General features: G+C 46.7%; 1 protein-coding gene and 1 long non-coding RNA gene across 2 annotated transcripts in view; both read left to right on the top strand.

Annotated features, from left to right (window-relative positions):
- Window positions 1–27,411, top strand: part of LOC310659319 — a 112,738-nt gene that overhangs the window by 7,705 nt on the left and 77,622 nt on the right. The window lies entirely within an intron of this gene.
- CPA2 (carboxypeptidase A2) lies at window positions 1,010–26,110 on the top strand. Its single transcript, XM_083402309.1, has 11 exons — window positions 1,010–1,178; window positions 7,387–7,468; window positions 10,339–10,473; window positions 12,280–12,378; window positions 14,034–14,135; window positions 16,384–16,485; window positions 18,521–18,631; window positions 20,427–20,517; window positions 22,095–22,297; window positions 24,717–24,801; window positions 25,879–26,110. The coding sequence occupies exons 1-11, from the start codon at window positions 1,114–1,116 to the stop codon at window positions 26,064–26,066; spliced, it is 1,263 nt and encodes a 420-aa protein (XP_083258435.1). The 5' UTR covers window positions 1,010–1,113; the 3' UTR covers window positions 26,067–26,110.

Genomic DNA, 27,411 nt, shown 5'->3' with positions numbered 1-27,411 from the left:
TATTTTATTCTTTGGTAGATTTACAGAAAGGTAAACGCACACCAATAATAAATTTTAGATAGGAGGAAGACTAGACATGGGTGCACAAAGCATCACTATTTTGAATGCAGAAGGTCCTGGGTTCAAAACCCTGGCATTGCCAGGTAGGGCTGGTACAGATTCCTGCCCAAAGCCCCAGATATCTGCTGCCAGTCAGTGTAGACAATTTGGAGCTACCTCTGTGTGGGGAACCTCCAGAGGTTGCAGAACTACAACTCCCATCAGCCCCAATAATGACCACTGGCTAGGGATGATGGGTGTTGTATTATTATTATTATTTATTTATTTATTTATTTATTTATTTATTTATACCCGGCCCATGTGGCTGGGTTACCCCAGCAACTCCGGGCAGCTTCCAACAAAGATTAAAAATACATTAAAATGTCACACATTAAAAACTTCCCTGAACAGGGCTGCCTTCAGATGTCTTCTAAAAGTTTGGTAGTTACAGTATTTTTCTCTTTGACATCTGGTGGGAGGGCGTTCCACAGGGCGGGTGCCACCACCGAGAAGGCCCTCTGTCTGGTTCCCTGTAGTTTTGCTTCTCACAGTGAGGGAACTGCCAGAAGGCCCTCGGCGCTGGGCCTCAGTGTCCCGGCTGAACGATGGGGGTGGAGGCACTCCTTCAGGTATACTGGACCGAGGCCGTTTAGGGCTTGAAAGGCCAGCACCAACACTTTGAATTGTGCCTGGAAACGTACTGGGAGCCAATGTAGGTCTTTCAAGACCGGTGTTATGTGGTCTCGGCGGCCGCTCCCAGTCACCAGTCTAGAATATCTGGGCCACATCCAGTCGCTTGGACAATCCTGCAATTTTGCTGTTTACTACCGTGCCCCGAGGGCTCCTGCGTCCCAGCCTTGCTGATCAAGGTCCACCCATTAATTATACGATTACATCAAGGCAAGCAAGACTTTCCGAGGGAAAGATACTCCCTTATCTGCCAAGGTGCTTTGAACCTTTCGGACGGGACATGGGAATTTAGACACATGCAGCCTCTTTGGAAAGGCTTGGAGGCAGCTTAAATACAGCCTCGCCGAATCGTCGGTTCTTCCGCTTCTGAACAACTTTCCAAATATGAGGTTGTTTCTGCTTCTTGCGGCCCTTGTTGGGGCTTCCCAGGGACTGCAGACATTTGCTGGGTGAGTTGTGCTTTGCTCCCCACTATTTCTGAAACACTTTTTTTGCTGCTTTCGTATCCTCCAACCGCCCCTATTTTCCCAGGAAATTCTTGGAACCACAGAAGCCATCCCAGCTTCTGATCTGATCCTGCGATGTCCTGAGATGAGCCAGCGTTGGCTCTGGTGCTTGCAAAAGACGCGTGTCTTTTGGTCACACTCTTCCGTGCAAGCCAGCTGACTTGCGCAGCGCCAAAAGGTGTGCCTCCCAGTTTTCATCAGAGGAACGTTGGAGGGTATGTGGTTCTCAAACGCTGCAACACCAGCAGACTTCGGGGCTCAGGCTTCCCCTGCTGGCTGATGGCAGTTTTGTAGTTCGTCTAGAGATTGGGGTGTGTTTGTGTTTGGGCAACCTCAAAATACCTTCCTATGCCCTCAGGAAGATTGCTTCTTAGTTCGGCAAGCGTCCGTCCTGATCCGTTTACAGGGACGACTTAGCAAATATCATCTCGCACTTTCCGGTGTATTTCCCCAACACTCGCAAAAAAAGGAGGGGGTGCAGGTTTGTTGTGCGAAAGCTCGGAATCAACTCTAGTTGCACAATCTGAATCGCGCAACTCCCCCAAAATAATAATATTTATTATTACAGTGGTGCTTCGCAAGACGAAATTAATTCGTTCTGCGAGTTTTTTCGTCTTGTGAATTTTTTCATCTTGCGAAGCACCACTGTGTATTGACGGTTTCCCATAGGAATGCATTGGCGGTTTTTTAAAAAAGGCGCAAGACGTTTTCGTCTTGCGAAGCAAGCCCATAGGGAAATTCGTCTTGCGAAGCAACTCAGAAAACAAAAAACTCTTTCGTCTTGCGAGTTTTTCGTCTTGTGAGGTATTCGTCTTGCGAGGTACCACTGTATTATTATTATTATTATTATTAGTATTATTATGCATATGTGGCTCCGGGGTGCAAAGATCTGCCCGCGCCCCCTCCCCAGGTTGCCCAGTCCCAGGTGCGCAGGAGGCCAGAGCTGGCCGGCCGCCTCAGCGTCTTGCTGGCTCGGTCGCCCCTGAACTCACGGCAGCAGAAGAGCGGTGCTCCGACCGACAGGCAAGCTCTTCCCCGGACTCAACTCTCGGGCCCCGGACTCTCGGCCTGGCATCCCTGAGAGCCCGGCGCCCAGGTGCCCCGCACCCCTAGTGCCTATGGGTAAGAGGGCACTGCATCTTTGTATGGAGTTCTGTGCTGCCGTGTGATAGCCAAAACCACATGTGGGAGGCATTGTTCCTGACACACACCTGAGGTGGTAGACAATTTTGTCTCCCTGGGTTCCACCATAGTTTAGACATGGGTGTCAGGCAAAAATGACCCAGGGTGCTTCCCCAGGGAGATTCAAGTTTCTCTGTGAGAAAAAGGAGTCTTACACCAAAGATCAGGCATAACCAGATTTATTGTCAAACAGCGATGTACGAGATACCTGTCCCAACCCAGTAGGCATTCCAGTTTACATTACATATAATTTATATCCTACCTAGTCCAAAATTCCTTCCTACAATCTCCTATTGGTCCGGAAACTGCAGTTACAGACTTTTCCGACACGCCTCCTTCACATTTTCTACTTGATATGTGCCCCCAACCGTTATGCACATCCCATGTCCATCTACATACATCGCATGTTCATGCTAATTAACTTTATCTTCTTCAAGGGCCGTCTTGCCAATATTCATAAGCCTTTTAAGCCTGCGCTAGCCCTCTAACCAGGGACGCGGGTGGCGCTGTGGGTTAAACCACAGAGCCTAGGGCTTGCCAATCAGAAGGTCGGAGGTTCGAATCCCCACGACGGGGTGAGCTCCCGTTGCTCGGTCCCTGCTCCTGTCAACCTAGAAGTTCGAAAGCGTCAAAGTGCAAGTAGATAAATAGGTACCGCTCCGGCGGGAAGGTAAACAACGTTTCCATGCGCTGCTCTGGTTCGCCAGAAATGGCTTAGTCATGCTGGCCGCATGACCCGGAAGCTGTACGCCGGCTCCCTTGGCCTATAGAGCGAGCTGAGCTCCGCAACCCCAGAGTCGGCCATGACTGGACCTAATTGTCAGGGGTCCCTTTACCTTTAGCCCTCTAACCTGTCTCTGCCATTTCTGGTTATAGCTAGAAACTATAAATCTGCCAATTTTCCAGAGTCACAAACCACTTCTAACACACTGTTCCTAGTCTAAATTGCACCACTAACAAAGAGAGGAATTTCTAAGGCGTATCTTTACTTCTTGCAGCATCCTTCTGTGTCAGGCATTTGTCCCTTACTTACAACAAAGAGTTTTACTATTTGTGAACCTTTGAGCCATAAGGTTTCTCAGTTTCTCAAGGCAAGACATGGTCGTTCCTGCTCTTATTTATTCATTCGTTATTCGTTTATCCCACAATGGGGCAGGTTTAATAATGCTTATCTTTACACTGCTCTAATGTGCATCACTGACATTGCTGCTGAAATAAAAAAATTAAGGTTATATACACACACACACACACACACACATATATACCGGCATACACACACACACACCTGTATAAAAGATAAATGTTCATAACTGAATATATAGACCACATGTCTGAAACCCCACAGAAAAAGTCCTGAAACCATTTTATCCCTCCCAAATTGACCTCAAATATTTCTCTGCAAGGTCGAAGGAAAATGGAAAAGCCTCCCCATTGTCTTTTCATTCACAAAACCTGTCTAATGGTATGTCTGTGTTTGAATAGGGTGAGCCTGTGACCTGGCTCAGGAAATAAGTATTTGTCATTACAAAAGACTAGAAAGGCTCCCCAGGGTATCCAATCAAGTGACCATTAACAGGTAACCTGCCAGACAGGAGATAAACAACGCACTCAGATTTCTGTTGTAGACCGCCTTTTCTGTGATGTAGATATGATGTATCGGGGGGGGGTCTTGAGCTACACCCCTTCTGTGATGTAGGTATGATGTTTCTGGGGGCAGTCTTGGACTGCAGGGCGGGCAATTTAAAATGTCTATATAAGGGTGGGCACACCTTGGTTCGGGGTCCTCCTCCTTTCCTGCGTGTGAGGGGAGCACCCTGTTGCAACAGTTCAATAAAGTTCAGGCTTACGAGCTGCTTTGCTTCTCAATATTCTCTGGTTGGCCTCTGTTATTTTCTCCGACTGATGGAGAACCTGCGAAGGACTCTATAAGGGCTCTTGTGTCCCCCATAAGGGAATAAGGGCAGATTTTTGTTTATTACACTGCCAACTTAGACGAACCATATCAATTCGGTGAGGATGGTTGTTGTCCTATTTTGCCAACAGGAAATTAAGGGGCAAAGAGAGCAGCTGGTTTTGGCAGAGCAATCCTACCACATCTGGAGCAGGTGTTGGTGGGGCAGCGGAACCGGTCCAAAGACCGGTGGAAAGACAACTCCCCGCCCCCTCTTTTCCTCCTATCTCCAGCACTTTCATAAACACACAAACAAAATAATTAAGAGATTTTCCTTCCCCTGGCCAGTGCACAGTTTACCAACCACTCTTGTTGGGCGTAAAAGGATCAGGAGGGTTAGGGATCCAAAGCTGCCTCTGATATTTATTTTCTAAGGTTTATACACAGCTCGATTTCAGCAAACGAATCTCAAAACGAGAAAAATCATCGATGAGAAGAATGAGCAGCCTTTCAAAAAGCTAAGATAGCAAGAGAATGAAAAAGGAATAGAACTCGCATCAGCTTTGTAAACTCCTGAGTAGGCCTGTCTAAAAAAAAAAAAGGTTTAGCAAGCTCTGAAAAGAGCACAGCGAAGGTGCCTGTCTGGTTTTCAAGTGGCAGGGAGTTCCAAAGTGCAGGTGCCACCATACCAAAATACTGTATTTTTCGCTCTATAGGAAGCACCGGACCACAGGACGCACCTAGTTTTTAGAGGGGGAAATCAAGAAAAAAAATATATTATTCCACCCCCCAGCCCCGAAGAGTAAAGAGCATTTCTCCCAGAGCTTCTCGGGGCTACGGGGAAGCCCGGGTCCCCCCCCCCAGCCCCAAAGAGCAAAGAAGCCAAGCCAGCGAGCGGGATCTATCCCTGACTGACCGGCTGCGTCAGTCCCTTCTCCCTCCTGGGGAAAAGCCCCCAAGAGCCGCGCAAAGCTTGTGTGAGGTTCTTGGGGGCTTTTCCTGCCTGCCTCCCCCCTGCATTCACTCCATAGGATACACAGACTTCCCCCCTTAGTTTTTAAGAGGGAAAAAGTGCGTCCTATGGAGCGAAAAATACGGTAGTTCTTACAAATGTGGCACAGGGGTTATGCACCTGTAGCGGTGCCAGTTCCGCCAAATGAAGTGGTGAAGTGGGCGATCTCATGGGTAAACGTCCGAGGGCAGATCTCCCCCCCTCTCTCTTTCTCTCTGAGGGAGGATCTCCTGCTCTGTCTGCTTGAAAACCAGCAAAAAAGCATTCCAGTTTGCAGGTTGTTTTTTGACAAGGCCCCATGGAAATCGGTCAGCGTCTTTCCATGCATTTCTCCTAAAACACAAAACGTTTAGACGAAGGTTCCCTAATATAATGCATTTATCTGTGTGATTTTCTCTACCACACACATATTTCAGCACACCACACAACCGGGCTTTTTTCCAGCCAAAACTCAAAAGAGCTCAGTTCAGGCACCTCTCAGGTGTCATTATAAGAGAACAAGGCTATGACATAGGCTATGAGATTAACCCCACTCAGTGGACCGGAATGTGGTCTAAACCCCCCTTTAAATCCATATCAACGAAAAGAAAAGAACTCACTTCGAAACTCACCTACAGGTGGTACCTAACACCAAGAAAACTAGCGCTAATACGCCCAGGAACCTCACCAAAATGCTGGAGAGGGTGCACCTCCACAGGCATAGAATCATAGAATCATAGAGTTGGAAGAGACCACAAGGGTCATCGAGTCCAACCCCCTGCCAAGCAGGGTGAGAGTGCCCCAAACTCTGGAAAACAGTCACGCAAGAAATATGTAAAATAACTAAGCAAGTATTAGACATCACCCCAGAATTGGCCCTACTAAACATCTTCCAAGACAACAATGCCCATTTACACCACAAAGAACTCATAACCCACCTACTTTCAGCAGGCAGAAACACCATAACCAGACACTGGAGAGACCTGTCAGGAGTAAGCATGGACCAATGGTACCAAATAGTATGGGAAACAGCCCTACTAGAAAAATTAACTAATAAACTGAAACTGACACGGGGACAAATAGAAGAAGATGCCTTCACCCCAGTATGGCTCCCCTTTATCACACACACAGCCCAACAAGGCAATGACAATAATCCACCAACTGCATACAAATCAATATGGCTAACCTGATCCAAAACACCCACCCACATCACTCACACACGAAAACAAAGATCACCACAGCCAATCACAAGCAAACAATCACACCCTAGGCCAACCCCAACCTCTCTCACCACCAAAGGAACACAAGTGAACAGAACAAGCAGCGCTGACACCAAACCCTACATACATTAAGCATAACAGAAACATCGCCACCCAACCCAACACCCACCCATCTTCCCTCCCTCCACCCCCCCTTTTTTTGCCTCCCCCTAATGTCTCAACAAATGAAACGGATTTGTAAAAATGTTACATGGAAAAAATATGAGAGACATTACACTTATTTCTGTAAAACAAGAAAATCTTTAATAAAAGAGAGAGAGAGAGAGAGAGAGAGAGAGAGAACAAGGTAGGTGTTCACACTGAGTTCCGGCACCCTCGTTTTCTAGAAAAATAGCACAGGAACACAGACATTTTTGTACATGTTGTCTGGTCAGGGAAGTGCACCGCAAAATTCAGAGAACTGCAAATTTTGGGAGAGATATTTTGGTCCAGGTCTGTTTTGAGAATACAGTGGTACCACAGGTTAAGAACTTAATTTGTTCCAGAGGTCCGTTCTTAACCTGAAACTGTTCTTAACCTGAAGCACCACTTTAGCTAATGGGGCCTCCCGCTGCTGCCGGAGCACGATTTCTGTTCTCATCCTGAAGCAAAGTTCTTAACCCGAGGTAATATTTCTGGGTTAGCGGAGTCTGTAACCTGAAGAGTCTGTAACCTGAGGTACCACTGTATCGGACTTGGTAGGTTCACCTCAAAATGTCTCCTCCCGTCCCAAAGCTCACATTGGCTTCCCTGTGCGGTAAATCTACCTTGGAGAAAATTGCAGTGCAGCAAAGAGCTGAGCTAAGTACCATTTTCAAAATTTTGTAGGGATCAAGTTCTTCGGCTGGAGCCAAGCAACGATGAACAGGTTCGCCTTCTGAAACAGCTTGAAGCTATGGAACCGCTCCAGGTGTGTGGTTTTTCCTCTTGGGGGTGTTGGCTAATTATGGGTCCTGAATGTGAATGGTTGAGGGTGACAGCTGAATTGAATTTTATTATTACGGTCACAGACCAGTTCCAGCTCACTTACAATATCAGAAAAATCATAAAACACAACAGGAACACATTGAATTGCACTTGGGTATAACAGACAATTCAGATATAGCGGCAGTTAAAAATATATATTAAATCTTGATCACTAGAAGGGAGGAGAACAACAGGAAGATTTAAAGAAGGAACTATTGGAAACTCAAGGCAGTAGAAACATAAGACGATTAGAGCCCTACTGGACTTGAAGCATGGGAAGCCCCAACAAAAATTTATAATTTGGCAGAATATTTGGACTATATGATATGTATTTGTATAATTTGGAGTATTTAATGTGATTGGATTGGATGATTAAAATGGAAAATTAAAAATTATATATATCTATTTGTCTTGATCACTAAAATATAACCTAAAATTGTCATTTAAAACCTTAATCAGTTTGGTAGTACAGCTTATTCCCCAGGTTTTATGGCAGCTGCACAGAATTTGGCCACCCTTGGCGTGATCTCTAGATCCTTGTCCTCTACCAGGAGTTTTAGACATTGAAGTTCGGACCCCTTTGGAGACAGCTTGTTCGGAGACTGACAGAGCTTCTGGAAAAAAAATATCCTGGAAGCTCAGCTCAGAAGCCCAGGCTACGCCTTGCATAACTTCAGTTCCTTAAAAGTTGCACACGTAATAATGCCTATAATTGCACCGGCTTCCAAAAGAGCATCTGTTTTTTCCTTTGCTTGTTATACTTCATTTCCAGCTTGGGCTGCCTCTCCAAGGCATTCACAAGCTCCACGCAAAGAGGGAGGCTGTAATTAGGGAGATGCTTAGGTGTGTACGGCAGTCCCAATCGCCCGGTTCCTACTCAGAGTCCTGATTATACTGGATCTGAAATCAGCATGAAATTAAAAAATAAACAAATAAGGTCTTATATACCGTATTTTTTGCTTTATAAGACTCATTTTTTCCCTCCTAAAAAGTAAGGGGAAATATGTGTGCGTCTTATGGAGCAAATGCAGGCTGCGCAGCTATCCCAGAAGCCAGAACAGCAAGAGGGATCGCTGCTTTCACTGCACAGCAATCCCTCTTGCTCTTCTGGCTTCTGAGATTCAGAATATTTTTTTGGTTGTTTTCCTCTTCCAAAAACTAGGTGCGTCTTGTGGTCTGGTGCGTCTTATAGAGCGAAAAATACGGTATATAAAATAAATGTTCATAAATGTACCAAGCAAACACGTACATAAATATATAAACCACATGTCTGAAGCAGCACAGGAGAACAGCCATGAAACCATTTTGACTCCTAAACTGACCAAATGTTTTCTCTGCAAGGTTGAAGGAAATAGAAAAGCCTCCCCGTTGCCTTTTCCTTCACAAATCCTGTCTTAAGGGTATGTCTGTGTATGAATAGGGCGAGCCTGTGACCTGGCTCAGGAACCAAGTGTTTATCATTACAAAAGACTGGCCAGGCTCCCCAGGGTATCCAATCAAGTAAGCATTAACAGGTAACCTGCCAGACAGGAGGTAAACAACGCACTCAGATTTCTGTTGTAGACCGCCCTTCCTGTGATGTAGGTATGATGTGTCTGGGCTTGGACTCCAGGGTTGGCAATTTAAAATGTCTATATAAGGGCGGACACAGCTTGGTTCGGGGTCCTCCTCCTTCTCCTGCGTGTGAGGGGAGCACCCTGTTGCAACAGTTCAATAAAGATCAGGCTTACTGGCTGCTTTGCTTCTCAATATTCTCTGGTTGGCCTCTGTTCTTTTCTCCGACCAATAGAGAACCTGCAAAGGACTCTATAAGGGCTCTTGTGTCCCCCATAAGCGAATAAGGGCAGCTTTTCGTTTATTACAAGCAGGTACACACTCCCTGCAGGTCCAAATGTCCCTCCCATGTTGGGTTCGACATGCCTGGCTTCTCTGACTCCCAGGAGTGGGGGCAAAGGAGCCAACTCTCTCCCTGCTCCCCCATGCTTCCCCATCATCATGACACTGTTTCTGGCTAGCGTACCTCAACAAAGATGGGGATTTGAGACTGTTACGGCAAAATCTGGGTGCGAGGCTGCTCTGCCACCCAGCTCATCGGACTAAGTCCGCGGGTCCCTGCGGAGGAAAATGAGTTCAGCCAGAGAGGAGCAAACTGCAGAAGATCCAAGTTTATTGCGCAACAAGGTTCAAGGTGAGATTGAACCGCGAGAAAGTGGTGACATGAACTTTTGAAACTTCCCTCCATGTCCCAGAATACAGTGCAAAATACATCCCAGTTACATCATGAATACATTAAGAAGAGGTTGGGTTACACAGGATTAACATATGGAGGAGGGAGGGGGGAATATGCAGAGCTGGAGATATGCGTAGATAAGCACATCCTGAGTCCAGGTGATGAGAAGACAATGGTCCATGTATGCATAGTCTGCCACCTGGCATTGCCATGGGAAGGCTTGGCAGAGTGATTTAACAGGATTAGGGTCTTGACACCTTGCTTGAGGGATTATGGAGGACAGGGGAGGCGTCATGGAGTCCTAGAGAAATTGAGCAAATTGGCACGTTGATTTTCTATGAATTTTATAGATTTTAGTCCCTTTTGACATTGACAATTGGAAATAAATGGATATATTGTAGCGCAGAAGGAGGTGAAGAAGACATGCCCCCCCCCCTTCCGTATCAAGACTCTCTGTGGCCGTGAGAAGCTGCAATGGCTTCAGGGTTTTGCGACGGTCCCGGCATTTTCAGGGGCGTCAGAGCCTATGCTGTTTCTTTCAACGATTCATTAACTCACTTTTTTTGCTTGTCTTTGTTCGTCAGCTGGATTTCTGGCGTTTCCCTTCATATCCTGGTCGCCCGGCGGATGTCCAAGTCCCCTTTGTCTGCCTGCAAGAGGTCAAAGCCTTCCTGGAATCCCATCAAATCAAGTACTCCATCCTGATTGAGGATGTCCAGGTAGAAAAAGGGGGGGGGAGAGGGGGGAGGAAATCTACCATGAAGCCTTATGTCTGTTACGTCTGTTGAGAATGCTTTAAAAGTATGGTGTGGATTTGACCTTAAAAAAAAAAGGTAAAGGACCGCTGACAGTTAAATCCAGTCGCGAATGACGCTGGGGTTGCGGCACTCATCTCGCTTTACTGGCCAAGGGAGCTGGCGTTTGTCCGCTCTGCAGACAGTTTCTGGGTCATGTGGCCAGCATGACTAAGCTGCTTCTGGCAAAACCAGAGCAGCGCACGGAAACGCCGTTTACCTTCCCGCTGGAGTGGTACCTATTTATCTACTTGCATTTTGACGTGCTTTCGAACTGTTAGGTTGGCAGGAGCAGGGACCGAGCAACGGGAGCTCACTCTGTTGCGGGGATTCGAACCACCGACCTTCTGATCGGCAAGTCCTAGGCTCGGTGGTTTAGACCACAGCGCCACCCGCGTCCCTGGATTTGACCTTATCAGCATTATATTTCATGCGAAGAAGTGCCATATACTTAATGTTTAAACACCAAAGAGGGGTGGCTGCTCCCCAGTTTTTTAACTCCCTCCCACGACTCGAGAATCTTTGATGTCCAAGGCTATAACGTACAAGGCTGGGCACCGTTAATAAATAATAATAAATTAGTAGCAGCAGTAATGTTGCAGCATGGAGTTCCACGGTTCAGGATTCCAGTGACTCCACTCCACTCCTTTATGTCTCTTCTGCAGGGAAGGAGAGAGGTGCCATCCTGTAACTTTGTCAACAACAAATTGTTTTTGAGTTGAATATATGCTATATGGTAATTTACAGACCTAATAGGTCCATAAAGGTAAAGGTAAAGGGACCCCTGACCGCTAGGTCCAGTCGTGACCGACTCTGGGGTTGTGGCGCTCATCTCGCTTTATTGGCCAAGGGAGCCAGTGTATAGCTTCCGGGTCATGTGGCCAGCATGACCAAGCTGCTTCTGGCGAACCAGAGCAGCGCACAGAAACACCATTTACCTTCCCGCTGGAGCGGTACCTATTTATCTACTTGCACTTAGGCATGCTTTCGAACTGCTAGGTTTGCAGGAGCAGGGACCAAGCAACGGGAGCTCACTCCGTCGCGGGGATTCAGCCCGCTGACCTTCTGATCGGCAAGTCCTAGGCTCTGTGGTTTAACCCACAGCGCCACAGGATCCTAGGTCCATACACCACACAAAACACTGTTGCTGTATGTAGGTTTTATTTAGGTTTAATGAGGCCCTAAGCTACTGAAGGTAATGGGGCCCTTGATATGTCCAGCTGTCCTTTGTCAACAACAAATTGTCCCTGTTTTTCGTGTTGAATATATGCTATATGGTAATTTATGGACCTAATGGGTCCATACACAACACAAAACACTGTTGCTGTATGTAGGTTTTATTTTATTTGTTTTTTATCTTACATTTTGGAAATGTTCATCCAGTCTTGTTTCCTTTAAATTTTTGGGGGGCCCCCAAGAGAGTGGGGCCCTAAGCTGTAACTTGTTTAGCTTATACAGTGGTACCTCGGGTTACATACGCTTCAGGTTACATACGCTTCAGGTTACATACGCTTCAGGTTACAGACTCCGCTAACCCAGAAATAGTGCTTCAGGTTAAGAACTTTGCTTCAGGTTGAGAACAGAAATCGTGCTCTGGCGGTGCGGCGGCAGCGGGAGGCTCCATTAGCTAAAGTGGTGCTTCAGGTTAAGAACAGTTTCAGGTTAAGTACGAATTAAGTACTTAACCCGAGGTACCACTGTACATAAATCTGGCACTGGTTCTTGTCCTAGGCTATTGTGGATGAAGAAGCCCGAGAGATGAACCTCAACGAGCGGAGGGAGCGTGGAAGCGACAGTTTCAACTACGCTGCATATCACCCCTTGGAATCCGTAAGAGGGATAAATATTTGCACACCTCCTCTAACCCGCCGCTTTTGTCTTTCTCTTCAAACTCAAGAAGGAGATGGTGGAGGCGCAGGGAGCTGTGGACCTGCTCTTGCCCCAAATGCCCATTTCAAGTGCAGGTAGTTGATCCTGGCATTCAGGTGGCCTCAGAGAGCCAGTCTTGGGCCCTGCCCTGACGTGCCAAATCTGCCGCACTGTTACAGCGAGGGCGACGTGCTGTCACTCATCTGTAAGATGAAGAGACCTTAGGAAGATGCCTCATGCTGAGCCAGATGTTGTTGGCCCGCCTAAGTCAGTATTTGTGGGGAATTAAATAATAATAATTTATTATTTATACCCCGCCCATCTGGCCGGGCCTCCCCAGCCACTCTGGGCGGCTTCCAAAAAAATATTAAAATACATCAAACATTAAAAGCTTCCCTAAACAGGGCTGCCTTCAGATGTCTTCTAAAAGTCTGGTAGTTGTTGTTCTCTTTGACAACTGATGGGAGGGAGTTCCACAGGGTGGGTGCAACCACCAAGAAGGCCCTGTGTCTGGTTGCCTGTAACTTGGCTTCTCGCAGTGAGGGAACTGCCAGAAGGCCCTCGGCACTGAATGATGGGCTAAATGATGGGGGTGGAGACGCTCCTTCAGGTATACTGGACCAAGGCCAATAATTGAATGGACTCATGTGGGTGGACGGACAGCAAAAAAGAAACGGCTGGGCACCTGGATTCGAAAGGGCTAGCACACAGAGCCTCCCAGTAGTGGAGAATTAAACTCATAAAAGTTGCCCAACAGTGTAGCGTTAGGAATACACCATATTTTTCACTCTATAAGACGCACTTTTTCCCTCCTAAAAAGTAAGGGGAAATGTGTGTGCGTCTAATGGAGCGAATGCAGGCTGCGCAGCTATCCCAGAAGCCAGAACAGCAAGAGGGATTGCTGCGCAGACTGCATTCGCTCCATAAGATGCACACACATTTCCCCTTACTTTTTAGGAGGGAAAAGGTGCCTCTTGCTGTTCTAGCTTCTGGCTTAGCCCCTCAGTCCCTTCCCTCACCTCCTGGAAAAGCCCCCAAGAGCCACACTCCCTTTAAAGAGCCGCGCGGAGCGTGTGTGCTCTTGGGGGCTTTTCCCCGAGGACGAAGAAGGACAGCCTGTCACTGGCAGAAAAGCCTGCAAGCGCCGCACACACGTTCCACATGGCTCATGAAAGGGACGCTGAGCAGAGCTTGGGATGCATACAGACTCTGATCAGCGCTCCCTTTAAAGAATATTTTTTTTCTTGCATTCCCCCTCTAAAAACTAGGCGCTTCTTATGGTCGGGTGCGTCTTATGGAGCGAAAAATACGGTAGTTTGTTAGACCTTTCTTATCCCATTACAACACTCCCCTCTTTTTCAAGGAACAGACCACATACTGCTAAGTAAGTTAAACACGCTTTACTTACAGATTCAAGGTCTCAGTAATGCATTGTTCCATGCAGCAGCAGGAATAACACAGGCAAAATAGTTACTGCAAGCGTCGCTTTTCACCCAACACTTGTCCCCAGATACAACATTCTCTCTCTCTCTCTCTCTCTCTCTCTCTCTCTCTCTCTCTCTCATAAACATTCCTCTCTCTGACGGAGGTACAAAACACACAATGTTGTATTTTAGATTTACAGTGCTATGGATGATATTGTGGCTGAATACCCCCAGCTTGTGAGCAAACATCAGATTGGGGAGTCTTATGAAAAACAACCCCTCTTCGTTCTCAAGGTACGCCAATTTCATGTTAACTACCACATCATTAGCTAACTGCAAATGGGGCAATTTCTCCCCCAGCTAGCTGCTTCTTGCCTATTTATGTTAGGATGTAGTTCCGTTCCACCTTAAAAGGGAACATGTGTGTCACATGCCTGTTTACTTCCAGCACAGATCTGCTGGGAACTTCCGTTTGTATATAGCTTTTGTGTTACTGCTGTTTTGCTGGAAACGAAGGGAAGCAGACATGTTTTCCTTTGTTCCTGAACTATACTGAATAAAATGCTGTACATTATGCTTGCACATCTCTCTGTCCGCCTCTTCTGCTGTGAGAAGATTTGCACACTCTGCTGATAGAGCGTGCACAAGTCTTTAAATGTATCAGAGGCTTGTGTCGCTGATTGATGCTGTTCCAAGGGAGACTGGCTGCCGGCCAGTGGCTGGAGCCAGCTGGGGGCCTGCCTGATGCCTGCCTGATGCCTCCAGTATCCCAACAATTTAATCAGCCTGCTGCCATGTTTCTGTTAGGATATTTCCTAACAGAATGCTCTGTCATTTTCACTCATGGATTGTGAATGGTTGATGCAACTGTTTCAGGACATCAGAGTTTCTGTGAAGTGTCCTATACAAGTGTATCAAGACAATAGATCCTGTTTGGCTTTGCTGGACTCAGAGAGTTGCAAGCAAAGAACCAAGTACTTGCACATTAAGCTACATCGTGCAAGAGAGTGTATTCAGAAAGGACTAATTCAGGTGTCCTACATGCCAGGAAATGAAATTCCTGCTGATCTGTTGTCTAAGGTTGTTACCAGAGAACAACTTAAGGTTTATGTACAGAGGTTGCAATTGGGTTGAACCACAGGTACTACAGGTTACACGGAAAGGGGGAGGATGTTAGGATATTTCCGTTCCTCCTTAAAAAGGGAGCGGGCTGTTGTGTGTCACAAGCCTGCGTACTTCCTGCTCATAGGATGCTTCCGTTTTGTATATAGCTTTTGTTTCTCATAGAATCATAGAGCTGGAAGAGACCACAAGGGCCATTGAGTCCAACCCCCTGCAAAGCAGGAAACACTATCAGAGCACTCCTGACATATGGTTGTCAAGCCTCTGCTTAAAGACCTCCAAAGAAGGAGACTCCACCACACTCCTTGGCAGCAAATTCCACTGTCAAACAGCTCTTACTGTCAGGAAGTTCTTCCTAATGTTTAGGTGGAATCTTCTTTCTTGTAGTTTGGATCCATTGCTCCGTGTCCGCTTCTCTGGAGCAGCAGAAAACAACCTTTCTCCCTCCTCTATGTGACAACCTTTTATATATTTGAACATGGCTATCATATCACCCCTTAACCTCCTCTTCTCCAGGCTAAACATGCCCAGCTCCCTTAGCCGTTCCTCATAAGGCATCGTTTCCAGGCCTTTGACCATTTTGGTTGCCCTCCTCTGGACACGTTCCAGTTTGTCAGTGTCCTTCTTGAACTGGGGTGCCCAGAACTGGACACAGTACTCCAGGTGAGGTCTGACCAGAGCAGAATACAGTGGCACTATTACTTCCCTTGATCTAGATGCTATACTCCTATTGATGCAGCCCAGAATTGCAGCCCAGAATTGTTTCTGTCTCTGTGCCTGAGACACCGAAGCAGGCAGTCATGTTTTTCCTTTGTTCTGACCAACGCTGAATAATGTTGTAAATATGCTCTTCTGGGTGCATCTTCTGTTGCGGAGTCTGCTGCAAGGGCGTGCATGAGTCCTGGAATGTGTCTGAGGATTGTGTCGCTAACTGACTGATGTTGTTCTACGGGAGACCGATGGATCGTTGGGAGATGACTGTCTCTCTGGCCAGTGGCGTAGCGTGGGGGGTGCAGGGGGGGCCGGCAGCACCGGGCGCAACATCTGGGGGGGGTGCTCTCGCACTCGCAGCTCTTTGCCCCTACCTGGCTCACTCACTCTCTCTCACTGCAGTGCTGGCTGTGCGAATCCGATCCAAGCCGCCGGGTCGCCGCCCACTGTGGAGGGGAGGGTGCCAGGCGTGCGGTGCGGTGCGAAGATAGAGCGAGGGACTATCTGGGGGAGGGACAGTGCAGCGGGGGGCGGGGCGCAAATTACTTGCCTTGCCCCGGGTGCTGACAACCCACGCTATGCCACTGTCCCTGGCAGTATCCCAACAGTTTCGATGGTTGTATTTTGCTCCTGTTAGCCACCCTGCACACATTTTGGTGGGAAGGCAGGGTGCAGACTCAGCATGTAAACATCCCTTTCCGCCCAATAGTTCAGCACCGGAGGAAGGGGCCGCCCTGCGATCTGGATCGATGCCGGCATCCACGCTCGAGAATGGGTCACCCAAGCTACTGCCCTTTGGACTGCGAAGAAGGTTGGCTGTTCTTTCCGACTGAACTATGGCTAATCCCTTTTCGCCTAAGGGCCGCATTGAGCCTTCGGCGTGCCTCTGAGGGCCACAAGCCAGCAGTGAGCATGGCCAAAATGTGGGGGACCCATGCTCATAAACATACCGCTGACGAATAAAAGGGAGCAGAACTATTTCTGGGAAGGAGGTTCCACTGCAGCCCTTTTTGCCTGGAGTTCCACCAAAACTCAGGTCCCACTCAAGCTGGCCATCTGTAGGTGAAGAGGATTACCAGCTGAAAACACAGAATGGCTGTTTTCCCTCCTCCCAAAGCCATAGCAGTCAACTCTTCCCCTTTTTTTTAAGGGCAATTCCCTTATTCCGAATAGGATTCCTCGCAAGAAAAGGGGAAAGTTGACAGCTATGCTCAAAGCTGGTTTGGGGGGGAAATTCATCTAAGTGAAGTTTTCCCTAAGAATCATAGAATTGCAAAGTTGGAAGGGAACCCAAGGGTCATCTAGTCCAACCCCCTGAAATGCAGGAATCCGTCACCCAATGTGAGACTCGAACTCATGACCCTGAGATTGAGTCTCGTGCTCTACCGACTGAGCTAGCCCTTGGGTTAGGTACAACACGAGAGAGACAGGATAAATATGGGTTGTGGCTAACACTGTGTCTGCATCACTTCCCACACCAGCCGTGAGAGTGTGCTGCATGCAGAGTAAATAGGAGTATGTGCACACACTATAAAGGCTTAAATGGTTCAGGGCCACGATACCCCCAGGACCACCGCTCTCCATATGAACCGACAGAACTGGACCCTGTGATCATTATCTGAGGCCCTTCTTTGTGTGCCTCCTCCCATGAGATATACAGAGGGCAGCAACATGAAAGCAGGGCCTTTTCTGTGGTGGCTCCCCGCTTGTGGCATGCTCTCCCCAGGGAGGTTTGCCTGGCACCTTCATTATACATCGTTACTCAGCAGGGTAAAAACGTTCCTCTTCACCAGGGGTCCCCAAACTAAGGTCCGTGGGCCATCCAGCCCGCGATGACCCCCGCTGCTCACTGCCACCACCCGCTTTTACCAGCGCTGTGCTGCTTGGCTGCCCACTTCCAGGAGGAGCACCGGAAATAGCCTGTGCACACGCGGAAGCGTTATTTCTAGTGCACATCCGGGCATAGCTATTTGGCAGGAAAGTCCCTTATCCCAATGCCGTGACCCGCTGCTGTCCCTTATTGATGATGTCCCTTAAATTTCCCAGGTTTCAAAGGAAGCAGCTCCTCTCCCTCCCTCCCTGCCGGCCAGGGAGGAGGGAGATTCCAACTGTGTTGCTTGGCTGCGTTGCTCACCGAGTAAGGAGTCTAAGAACGACTGGGGGGTGGAGCTTGCATGCCTTGTGCCGATCAAATCAGCCACGTTGCCTGGGGACTTGTCTTTGCTCAGCGCTTCCCAGCAGAGAGGTGACAGTGGTTTTCCTTGCTGCATCCCCTTTGCTGGGTTGCTGCACTGTGGGAACCACCGCTGGAGGCTTCGTTTGGCTGCTGGGCTGTCTGGGCTTTCTGCCTTTGGCTCAAGAGCGGGTTGGCTAAAATCCCTTATTTTGGCTGCTGGTCCCTTATTTTCAAGGCCGCTGGTCCCTTATTTTCAAATCTGTAAGTTGACAGCTATGCATCCGGGTCGGAAGATGCCCATACACATGCGCACAAGCTATTTCCGGTGATCCTCTGACCCGGAGGCACGCGCTCCCCCGTCCTTTGGCCTGCCTCGCGATTGGCGCTGGAGACACCGGCCCAAGGCGTGGTAAGTTTGCTAACCCCTGGTCTTCCCCTAGGCCTTTGCGTGAACGACATCCGATGCCCTTTTGAATGTGTTGTGGGAGGCGGCGATTATGGGTTTGCTGTTCTTATGTTCTGAACTGCCCTGAGATCTGTGTGAATGACGGGTGGTATACAAAAAATAATAATAATAGTAATAGTAATAATAATAATAATAACAATAATAATAATAATAATATACAGATTGAGACAAAAATAGCCCTAAGACCTCTTCTGCCCTCTGCAGATTGCCAGTGACTATGGGAACGATCCATCAGTAACTTCCCTGTTAAACACAATGGATGTTTTTCTGATGCCTGTTGCAAATCCAGATGGATACGTCTTCTCCCAAACCAAAGTGAGTCCTTGAAAACCTACCATCCTGTCTTCTCATTCAAACTGGGAAGCTTTTCAGCCATTGCGGTCCTTTATCCACCTTTCTCGCTGCTCTCTGTTGGCTTTTTGCAGTCTGGTAACGCTGCAGAGAGCTTGCTGGGGAGACCATGCATTAAAAAGGGACTCAAAAATAACTTAAACAAGGTTTTAATTACAAAAACAAAAACTCCTTTTACACTAAATACATCAACAAACACGACCCAACCACCAACCCATCCCCCAGGGTAATGGCAGAGCTAGGTGCTGCTCCTTATATACTACACCCAATTCCTGACACAGCTTAATCAATGCAACTCAGCAGCACCTGCTATGTTTCACAGCTGTAAAGCTAGATCTCATTATTTTGCTCTGGCTCCTTACAGATATACACATCGGGTGAAACAATGATGAACCTTTACATTTAAAGAAACAATTCAACACTCTCCTGGTGTTTTGTGGAGGGTTGCCCCCCCCCCCCCGTTTTTCTTTTTTAAAATATTTTTATCAAGCAATTTTAACAAAACAAATTATATAACCATATAACCAATTACATTTCCCCCCTTCCCCCCCCCATCCCTCCTTCTCCCACCTCGAAGGACTTCCGTCAGCTCCCCTCTCTGATTTGTTTGCACATATTATTCTCTGCATGTTATAAAATTGTACATATCCTTGCCTTACCTATCATATATTCAACAAATAAATTTGTGGATGTTTATTCAAAACCTGCCAAAGAGTCCAGATCATTTTGTTGCCTTTTTGAATAGTTTGTAAAAAGTTCTCAATCTTCCTTGAAGTCACAGTTGTCCTTATCACACAGTTTGTATGTCAACTTTGCCAACTCCGCATAGTTCATCAATTTTTTTTGCCGCTGTTCTTTCTTTGGGGTTTCCTCATTCTTCCATTCTTCTGCTATCAAGACTCTTGCCGCTGTTGTAGCATACATAAATAAGTTCTTTATTTTTTTTGGCAGGTCTTATCCTACAATTCCTAATAAGAATGCTTCTGGGTTGTTGTTTTTTACAAAAGTCACTTTAAACATTTTTTTCCAATTCATTATACAGTGGTACCTCAGGTTAAGTACAGTGGTGCCCCGCAAGACGAATGCCTCGCAAGATGGAAAACCCGCAAGACGAAAGGGTTTTCCGTTTGCAGAGGCGCTTCGCAAGACGAATTTCCCTATGGGCTTGCTTCGCAAGACGAAAATTGACGAAAATTCTTGCGATTTTTTTTCGCTCCAAAACCCCTTTTTCTGAAGCACTAAGCTGCTAAAAGCATTTTAGCAGCAAAACCGCTAATCCCTTAAGCCTTAAAAAGCCGTTTTTAGCCCTTAAAATGTCAATAGCGCTAATAACGCTAATCCGTCAATGGGCTTGCTTCGCAAGACGAAAAAAACGCAAGACGAAAAGACTCACGGAACGGATTCTTTTCGTCTTGTGAGGCACCACTGTACTTAATTCGTTCTGGAGATCCATTCTTAACCTGAAACTGTTCTTAACCTGAAGCACCACTTTAGCTAATGGGGCCTCCTGCTGCTGCTGTGCCGCCGGAGCGCGATTTCTGTTCTCATCCTGAAGCAAAGTTCTTAACCCAAGGTAATATTTCTGGGTCAGCGGAGTCTGTAACCTGAAGCGTATGTAACCTGAAGCATATGTAACCTGAGGTACCACTGTATAGCATTTCCCAAAATTTTTAAACTTCTGTACATTCCCACCACATATGATAAAAAGTACTCCCCATCACCTTTTTCCAACGACGCCATTCTTTTTTCTGACTTTCAGAATCGTATGTGGAGGAAAACCCGCTCCAAGATTCCTGGCAGCTTATGTTTTGGGGCTGATCCAAACAGGAACTGGGACGCCGGCTTTGGAGGTAGGTAGGTGGAGGGATTTAATATTGGGCTCACGCAACAGGGCGTGATGCTTTGCTCGACTGATTCCATTTATGAATCACCCTCCATAAAATATCTTGAAACCATTGCACAGGGCAAAACATCGACAGTTTAAAAATGAAATATGAATAATAATGATAGCTGTAAAAATCCGTATTTAGAAACAAACAAGGACAAACCCCACATACAAAAATTAAAAATAAAATTCTAATCCAATACAAACAGAAAGAAACATCTCCTAAAAGGCTTATTGAAATAGTCCTCGATAGTCCACGAAGATGGTGTCTGTTTGATGTGCAAATCTGTTAAGTTGTGGGTGAACATATCAGAAGACACAGCGATTCTTCAAACAGCTCTTGTTTATTCACAGGCCAGAACAGAACTAAACTGAAGGGTTCAGCCAGCCTGCTTATATAGAGCTCCACTCCAACGCAACTGTAACAACTTTCTAATAATATCCAATCACTGAATGTCACTTTCAATCCCTTATTTGCATGTGTGGACCTGAGTGAAAACTATCTACAGTATCCCCCTGCTGGCCCAGGGTGAGAACTTCAGTACATAACAAAATCCCTTTCAAAATTCCCAAAGGATTCTGCTCTTATTTATCCTCCATGAGACCATCAGTTTGGCTCCCAGCCCTTTCCCACAGTAGCGCCAGGATTCTAGTTCTCATTAATACTACTAATAGCAATTTTATTATTTAGACCCCACCCACCTGGCTGGGTTTCCCCAGTCACTCTGGGCGGCTTACAGAGCATATAAAACATATTAAAACTGTTGCTTTCAGCCCTAACCACTAGGCCACTGGCAGCTGTCGTGGGAGCAAGGAGAGGCCTTAAGTGCAGCATATACCCTCCGACATTTCTCTGATGAAAACAGGGACGTCTTATTCCATAACCATCATCATATTTTTATTATTTATACCCCACCCATCACACTGGGTTGCCCCAGCCCCTCTGGGTGGCTTCCAACATGTATAAAAGCACAATAAAACGTTGAACATTAAACAGCTTACATATCTGCACACATAGTTGCTTTCAGAGCCTAGGACTCGCCGATCAGAAGGTCGGCGGTTCGAATCCCCGCGACGGGGTGAGCTCCCGTTGCTCGGTCCCTGTTGCTGCCAACCTAGAAGTTCGAAAGCGTCAAAATGCAAGTAGATAAATAGGTACCGCTCTGGTGGGAAGGTAAACGGCGTTTCTGTGCGCTGCTCTGGTTCGCCAGAAGCGGCTTAGTCATGCTGGCCACATGACCCGGAAGCTGTATGCCAGCTCCCTCGGCCAGCGAAGCGAGATGAGCGCCGCAACCCCAGAGTCGTCCACGACTGGACCTAATGGTCAGGGGTCCCTTTGCCTTTACTTTTACCATACCTCCAACATTTCTCCAACAAAAATAGGGACGTCCTAAGGAAAAGCGGGACATTCCGGGATCAATTCAGAAACTGGGATTTTCCGGGACTGTCCCTGGAAAATAGGGACCCTCGGAGGGCCTGCAATCCCAGCCTCGTGGTGAGCTTTCATTTTGACCTTGTTCCTTGGGCTTCCCACTTTTGCAGGACCCGGAGCCAGCAACAACCCCTGCTCAGACTCCTACCACGGCCCCAGCGCCAACTCCGAGGTGGAAGTGAGGTCCGTCGTGGATTTCGTGAGGAGCCACGGAAACCTCAAGGCTTTCATCAGCATCCACAGCTACTCCCAACTCCTGATGTTCCCCTACGGCTACAATTGCACCGCCGCCATCAAGGATTACGAAGAACTGGTAAGGCCCCAGGCTGGAGTTGGCTGTCCTGGCAGAGACGCCTGTTATGTACCGAAGTTCTCACCCTGGGCCAGCAGAGGGAATACTGTAGATAGTTTTCACTCAGGTCCGCATATGCAAATAAGGAATTGAAAGTGACGTTCAGTGATTGGATAGTTACAGAAAGTTGTTACTGTTGCTTTGTAGTGGAGCTCTATAGAAGCAGGTTGGCTGAACCCTTCAGTTCAGTTCTGTTCTGGCCTGTGAATAAACAAGAGCTGTCTGAAGAGTCTGATATCTTCACCCACAACTTAACAACGCCCGCTGCCTGGCCGGCTGCTCGATGACAGCGGCGAAGGTGGAACTCCCGGGCACAGGACAGCCACCGACTTGGATGGCTTAAAAAAAAAAAAAGGAATAGGTGAAAATCACGGAGGAGATGGCTCCCAGCCTTTGCAGTGTTTGCTTCCGCTGGTGGAGACAATTGTGCCATTGTATACCAGTTGCTGCGAACCACAAGTCTGGAATGGTCTTCCACTTGCACCCAGGTCCTGCTTTGTGTTTCCATAAGTATCTGGTTGGCCACAGTGAGAAAAAGATGCTGGACCTGCAGCTCAGAGATAAGCACTGCCAGACTCCTCTTAGGTCCCAATTTATTTCTCCAGTAGCACCTTAGAGACCAACTAAGTTTGTTCTTGGTATGAGCTTTTGTGTGCATGCACGAAATATCTGAAGAAGTGTGCATGCACACAAAAGCTCATACCAAGAACAAACCTACCATATTGTTTGCTCTATAAGACTCACTTTTCCCTCCTAAAAAGTAAGGGGAAATGTGTGTGCGTCTTATGGAGCGAATGCAGGCTGCGCAGCTATCCCAGAAGCCAGAACAGCAAGAGGGATTGCTGCTTTCACTGCGCAGCGATCCCTCTTGCTGTTCTGGCTTCTGAGATTCAGAATTCCCCCCCCCCCCTTGTTTTCCTCCTCCAAAAACTAGGTGCGTCTTGTGGTCTGGTGCATCTTATAGAGTGAAAAATATGGTAGTTGGTCTCTAAGGTGCTACTGGACTTTTTTTATTTTTTATTTATATATTTCTACTGCATCGCGGCTACCTACCTGAATTTATTTATCATATTCTTTATTTGTTTTAAGAATCCATTCATTTTAATACTTTACTCACCCGGTTAATTTCATCGTTTCTGAGCAATGGACAAAGGAATCTGTCATAGATCTGTAGAAAGTCAAGGCGATTTGAAACTGTTTTAGCATATGACCTTTGCATGTTTTGTTTTGTTTTTTCGAAATCCTTTTGATTTGATTTTACAAATATAAGCTTATCACCAAACCAAATACACATCCATATATTACTCTGAATCTCAAGACTTCCCCTCACCCTCATCCCCTCGATGGATCCTATTGTCAACATTTTCAACCGCATATTGTTTCGTAATCTATATTTTATATCAATCCATATTGCCCATAGCATTTGTTACATTACGGGTGAGATTAAAACCCTGCTAATGTTTTCATCTGCTTACAGTGGTCTTCTAAATAAATTATAAACTTTTCCCATTCTTTCTCCCTTTCGTATGTTTTAAAGTAGTATTGTAAATCTGTCTTGATTTTCCTGTTTTTATTTTTGCCAAATTGCTGCGAGGTTGTTGTTGTTGTTGTTTTACCATCCAGCGATGCATAGAATAAACCCAATCAACCAACCACACCTCTAGCTTTGTTTTATCCATCCTTTGGTAGGAGATGTTCCAGGAATCATAGAATCATAGAGTAGGAAGAGACCACAAGGGCCATCGAGTCCAACCCCCTGCCAAGCAGGAAACACCATCAGAGCACTCCTGACATATGGTTGTCAAGCCTCTGCTTAAAGACCTCCAAAGAAGGAGACTCCACCACACTCCTTGGCAGCAAATTCCACTGTCGAACAGCTCTTACTGTCAGGAAGTTCTTCCTAATGTTGAGGTGGAATCTTCTTTCTTGTAGTTTGGATCCATTGCTCCGTGTCCGCTTCTCTGGAGCAGCAGAAAACAACCTTTCTCCCTCCTCTGTGTGACATCCTTTTATATATTTGAACATGGCTATCATATCACCCCTTAACCTCCTCTTTTCCAGGCTAAACATGCCCAGCTCCCTTAGCCGTTCCTCATAAGGCATCGTTTCCAGGCCTTTGACCATTTTGGTTGCCCTCCTCTGGACACGTTCCAGTTTGTCCGTGTCCTTCTTGAGCTGTGGTGCCCAGAACTGGACACAGTACTCCAGGTGAGGTCTGACCAGAACAGAATACAGTGGCACTATTACTTCCCTTGATCTAGATGCTATACTCCTATTGATGCAGCCCAGAATTGCATTGGCTTTTTTAGCTGCCGCGTCACACTGTTGGCTCAAAGGTTGTTTTGTGATTCTCCTCGACTGACTTTTGATTTCCTTCTAGGATGCGCTAGGAAAAAAGGCGGCCGATGCTCTTGCTTCTCTCTACGGCACCGTATATAAAGTTGGCCCCATTTGCAACATCATCTGTGAGTATATATGCCTGATATTGTGGTCATCAGAGGTCTTCCTCAGCTCAGGATGGGGACGGCTTTTCAGCCCGAGGTGAAAGAGGGCGGAGCCACAGAGGCCACACCCACCTTAATTGCTTTCTGTAGTTGCACTACCAAGGTCCATATAGTTAAAGCTAAGGTCCGTATAGTTCAAGCTATGGTTTTCCCAGTAGTGATGTATGGAAGTGAGAGCTGGACCATAAAGAAGGCTGATCGCCGAAGAATTGATGCTTTTGAATTATGGTGCTGGAAGAGACTCTTGAGAGTCCCATGGACTGCCAGAAGATCAAACCTCTCCATTCTGAAGGAAATCAGCCCTGAGTGCTCCCTGGAACGACAGATCCTGAAGCTGAGGCTCCAAGACTTTGGCCACTTCATGAGAAGAGAAGACTCCCTGGAAAAGACCCTGATGTTGGGAAAGATGGAGGGCACAAGGAGAAGGGGACGACAGAGGACGAGATGGTGGGACAGTGTTCTCGAAGAGACCAGCATGAGTTTGACCAAACTGCGGGAGGCAGTGGAAGACAGGAGTGCCTGGCGTGCTCTGGTCCAGGGGGTCATGAAGAGTCGGACACGACTAAACAACAACAACAACAACAACAACGTTTTGCTACCAGCACTGATAAATATTTCAGTTTTTCGGTTGCACAATAAACTGCTTGCATGTTTAGCAATATTATTTGACACCTTAACACGACAAATATTAAATACTTTGTGGAATATGCCAGAGCTCAGGGATGATGGGAGTTGTAGTCCAACAACATCTGGGGACCCACAGGTTGAGAACTGCTGATCTATGGGCTATTATTAAAATTAGGCTGCATTTTAAATTGTATTTTTAACCTGTATTTTAATAATCCCCCCCCTTATTCCCCCCCTGTTTCCCCCCCATTATGTTTTTATTGTAATTTTACTGGTGTCAGCCGCCCTGAGCCTAGCTCTGGCCGGGGAGGGCGTGGTATAAATAAAAATAAATTATTATTATTATTATTATTATTATTCGTACAGATTGTCAAGCCAGAGCTCCATCCTGAGCATTTTTCTTCCTTCCAGATCAAGCCAGTGGAGGCAGCATTGACTGGACTTACGACCAAGGCATCAAATACTCCTTTGGTCTTGAACTGAGAGACACCGGCCGGTACGGATTCCTCTTGCCCGCTGACCAGATTATTCCGACAGCCCAAGAGACCTGGCTGGCTCTGAAAACCATCATGGAGCACGTGAGGGACCATCCATACTGAGAGGAGGGATTTTGGAGCCTAGAGGGACAGGGAGAGAAATCAGCCACACGCTTCCGTTTAAAGATGAATAAAGACATCTTCCAAAAAACCAAAAACCAAAGGAGCTGTGTTTTCTCATATGAAAAAGGGTACAGTGGGGAAAAGCTAAACGCCATGGTTGGGAGATATTTTTAAAATGGGACCGGCTTGAAATACCAGAAAATAGCAAGGGAACTTTCATGTTTTCCAGATCGTTTCAATAGGAAACATTTTACACAGAACTGCTGCCCCAAATTTAGACTGGATATGAATTACAGTGGTACCTGGGTTCTCAAACTTAATCCGTTCTGGAAGTCCGTTCCAAAACCAAAGCATTCCAAAACCAAGGCGCGCTCTCCCATAGAAGGTAATGCAAAACGAATTAATCTGTTCCGGACTTTTAAAAACAACCCCTAGAAGCGCCAAACTGAATCCGTTCCGTAAGTCTGTTTGACTTCTGAAATGTTTGAAAACCAAGGCGCAGCTTCTGATTGGTGCAGGTGCCGCGGAAACAATAGCCAACAGCCCCATCGGACTTTCGGCTTCCGAAAAACGTTCAAAAACCGGAACACTTACTTCCAGGTTTTTGGCATTTGGGAACCAAGGCATTTGAGAACCAAGGTACCACTGTGTATTTATTTCAGCCATTTATTTCAGCCATTTATCATCGCCTTAGGTTCCTTTGGGAGAAAGGATGGGATAAATGAGTGAATAATAAAAGTTCAACAACACACCATACATTTAAAGCACTCCTCTGCCCACCCAGAACTCTTGAAATTACAGTTTAGCCCTTCAAACTAGAGTTCCCAGTACCCTTAACAAATGACAGTTCCGAAGATTCCTTGGGAGCAGGGGCGTGCTTTAAATAGGTGTTATGTACTGAGCTGAACCCTAGAACAATAGGATCCAGAATGCAGCAGTCTGATTGGTCTGTAGGAGCCACCCAATCCAGCTCCAGGTGGAAGTGAATCAGCAACCTGATTGGCCTGCAGGTGCAGCCAATCAGGCTTCTGGAAGAGGTGAATCTGCAACCTGATTGGCCTACAGGAGCAGCCCGGAATTAGCCAATCATGCGGGGCCCATTGTGTAAATAATGTATATATAGCTAGACGTTTTGGGGAAAAGATTCATTCATTGCTACTATAAGCTGAATAAAGAGCATGAAATTCACACTTGACTCCAAATATATTTTAATAGGTGTGTACACAGCCACAGTTTCTAAGCAGGGTACAGTTAAGTTACGATAGACAGAAACAAAATAGTTAACCACATCATCAGAAAGCTTTTTAAAATGCCTGTTGAATGAAAAAGAAGCGAGTATTGCAGG

Source organism: Podarcis tiliguerta, assembly GCF_965153285.1.
Source record: "Podarcis tiliguerta genome assembly, chromosome: 10".
NCBI lineage: Eukaryota > Metazoa > Chordata > Lepidosauria > Squamata > Lacertidae > Podarcis > Podarcis tiliguerta.
Note: the sequence above shows the minus strand (reverse complement) of the source record. Positions and strands in the feature narration are given on the sequence as shown.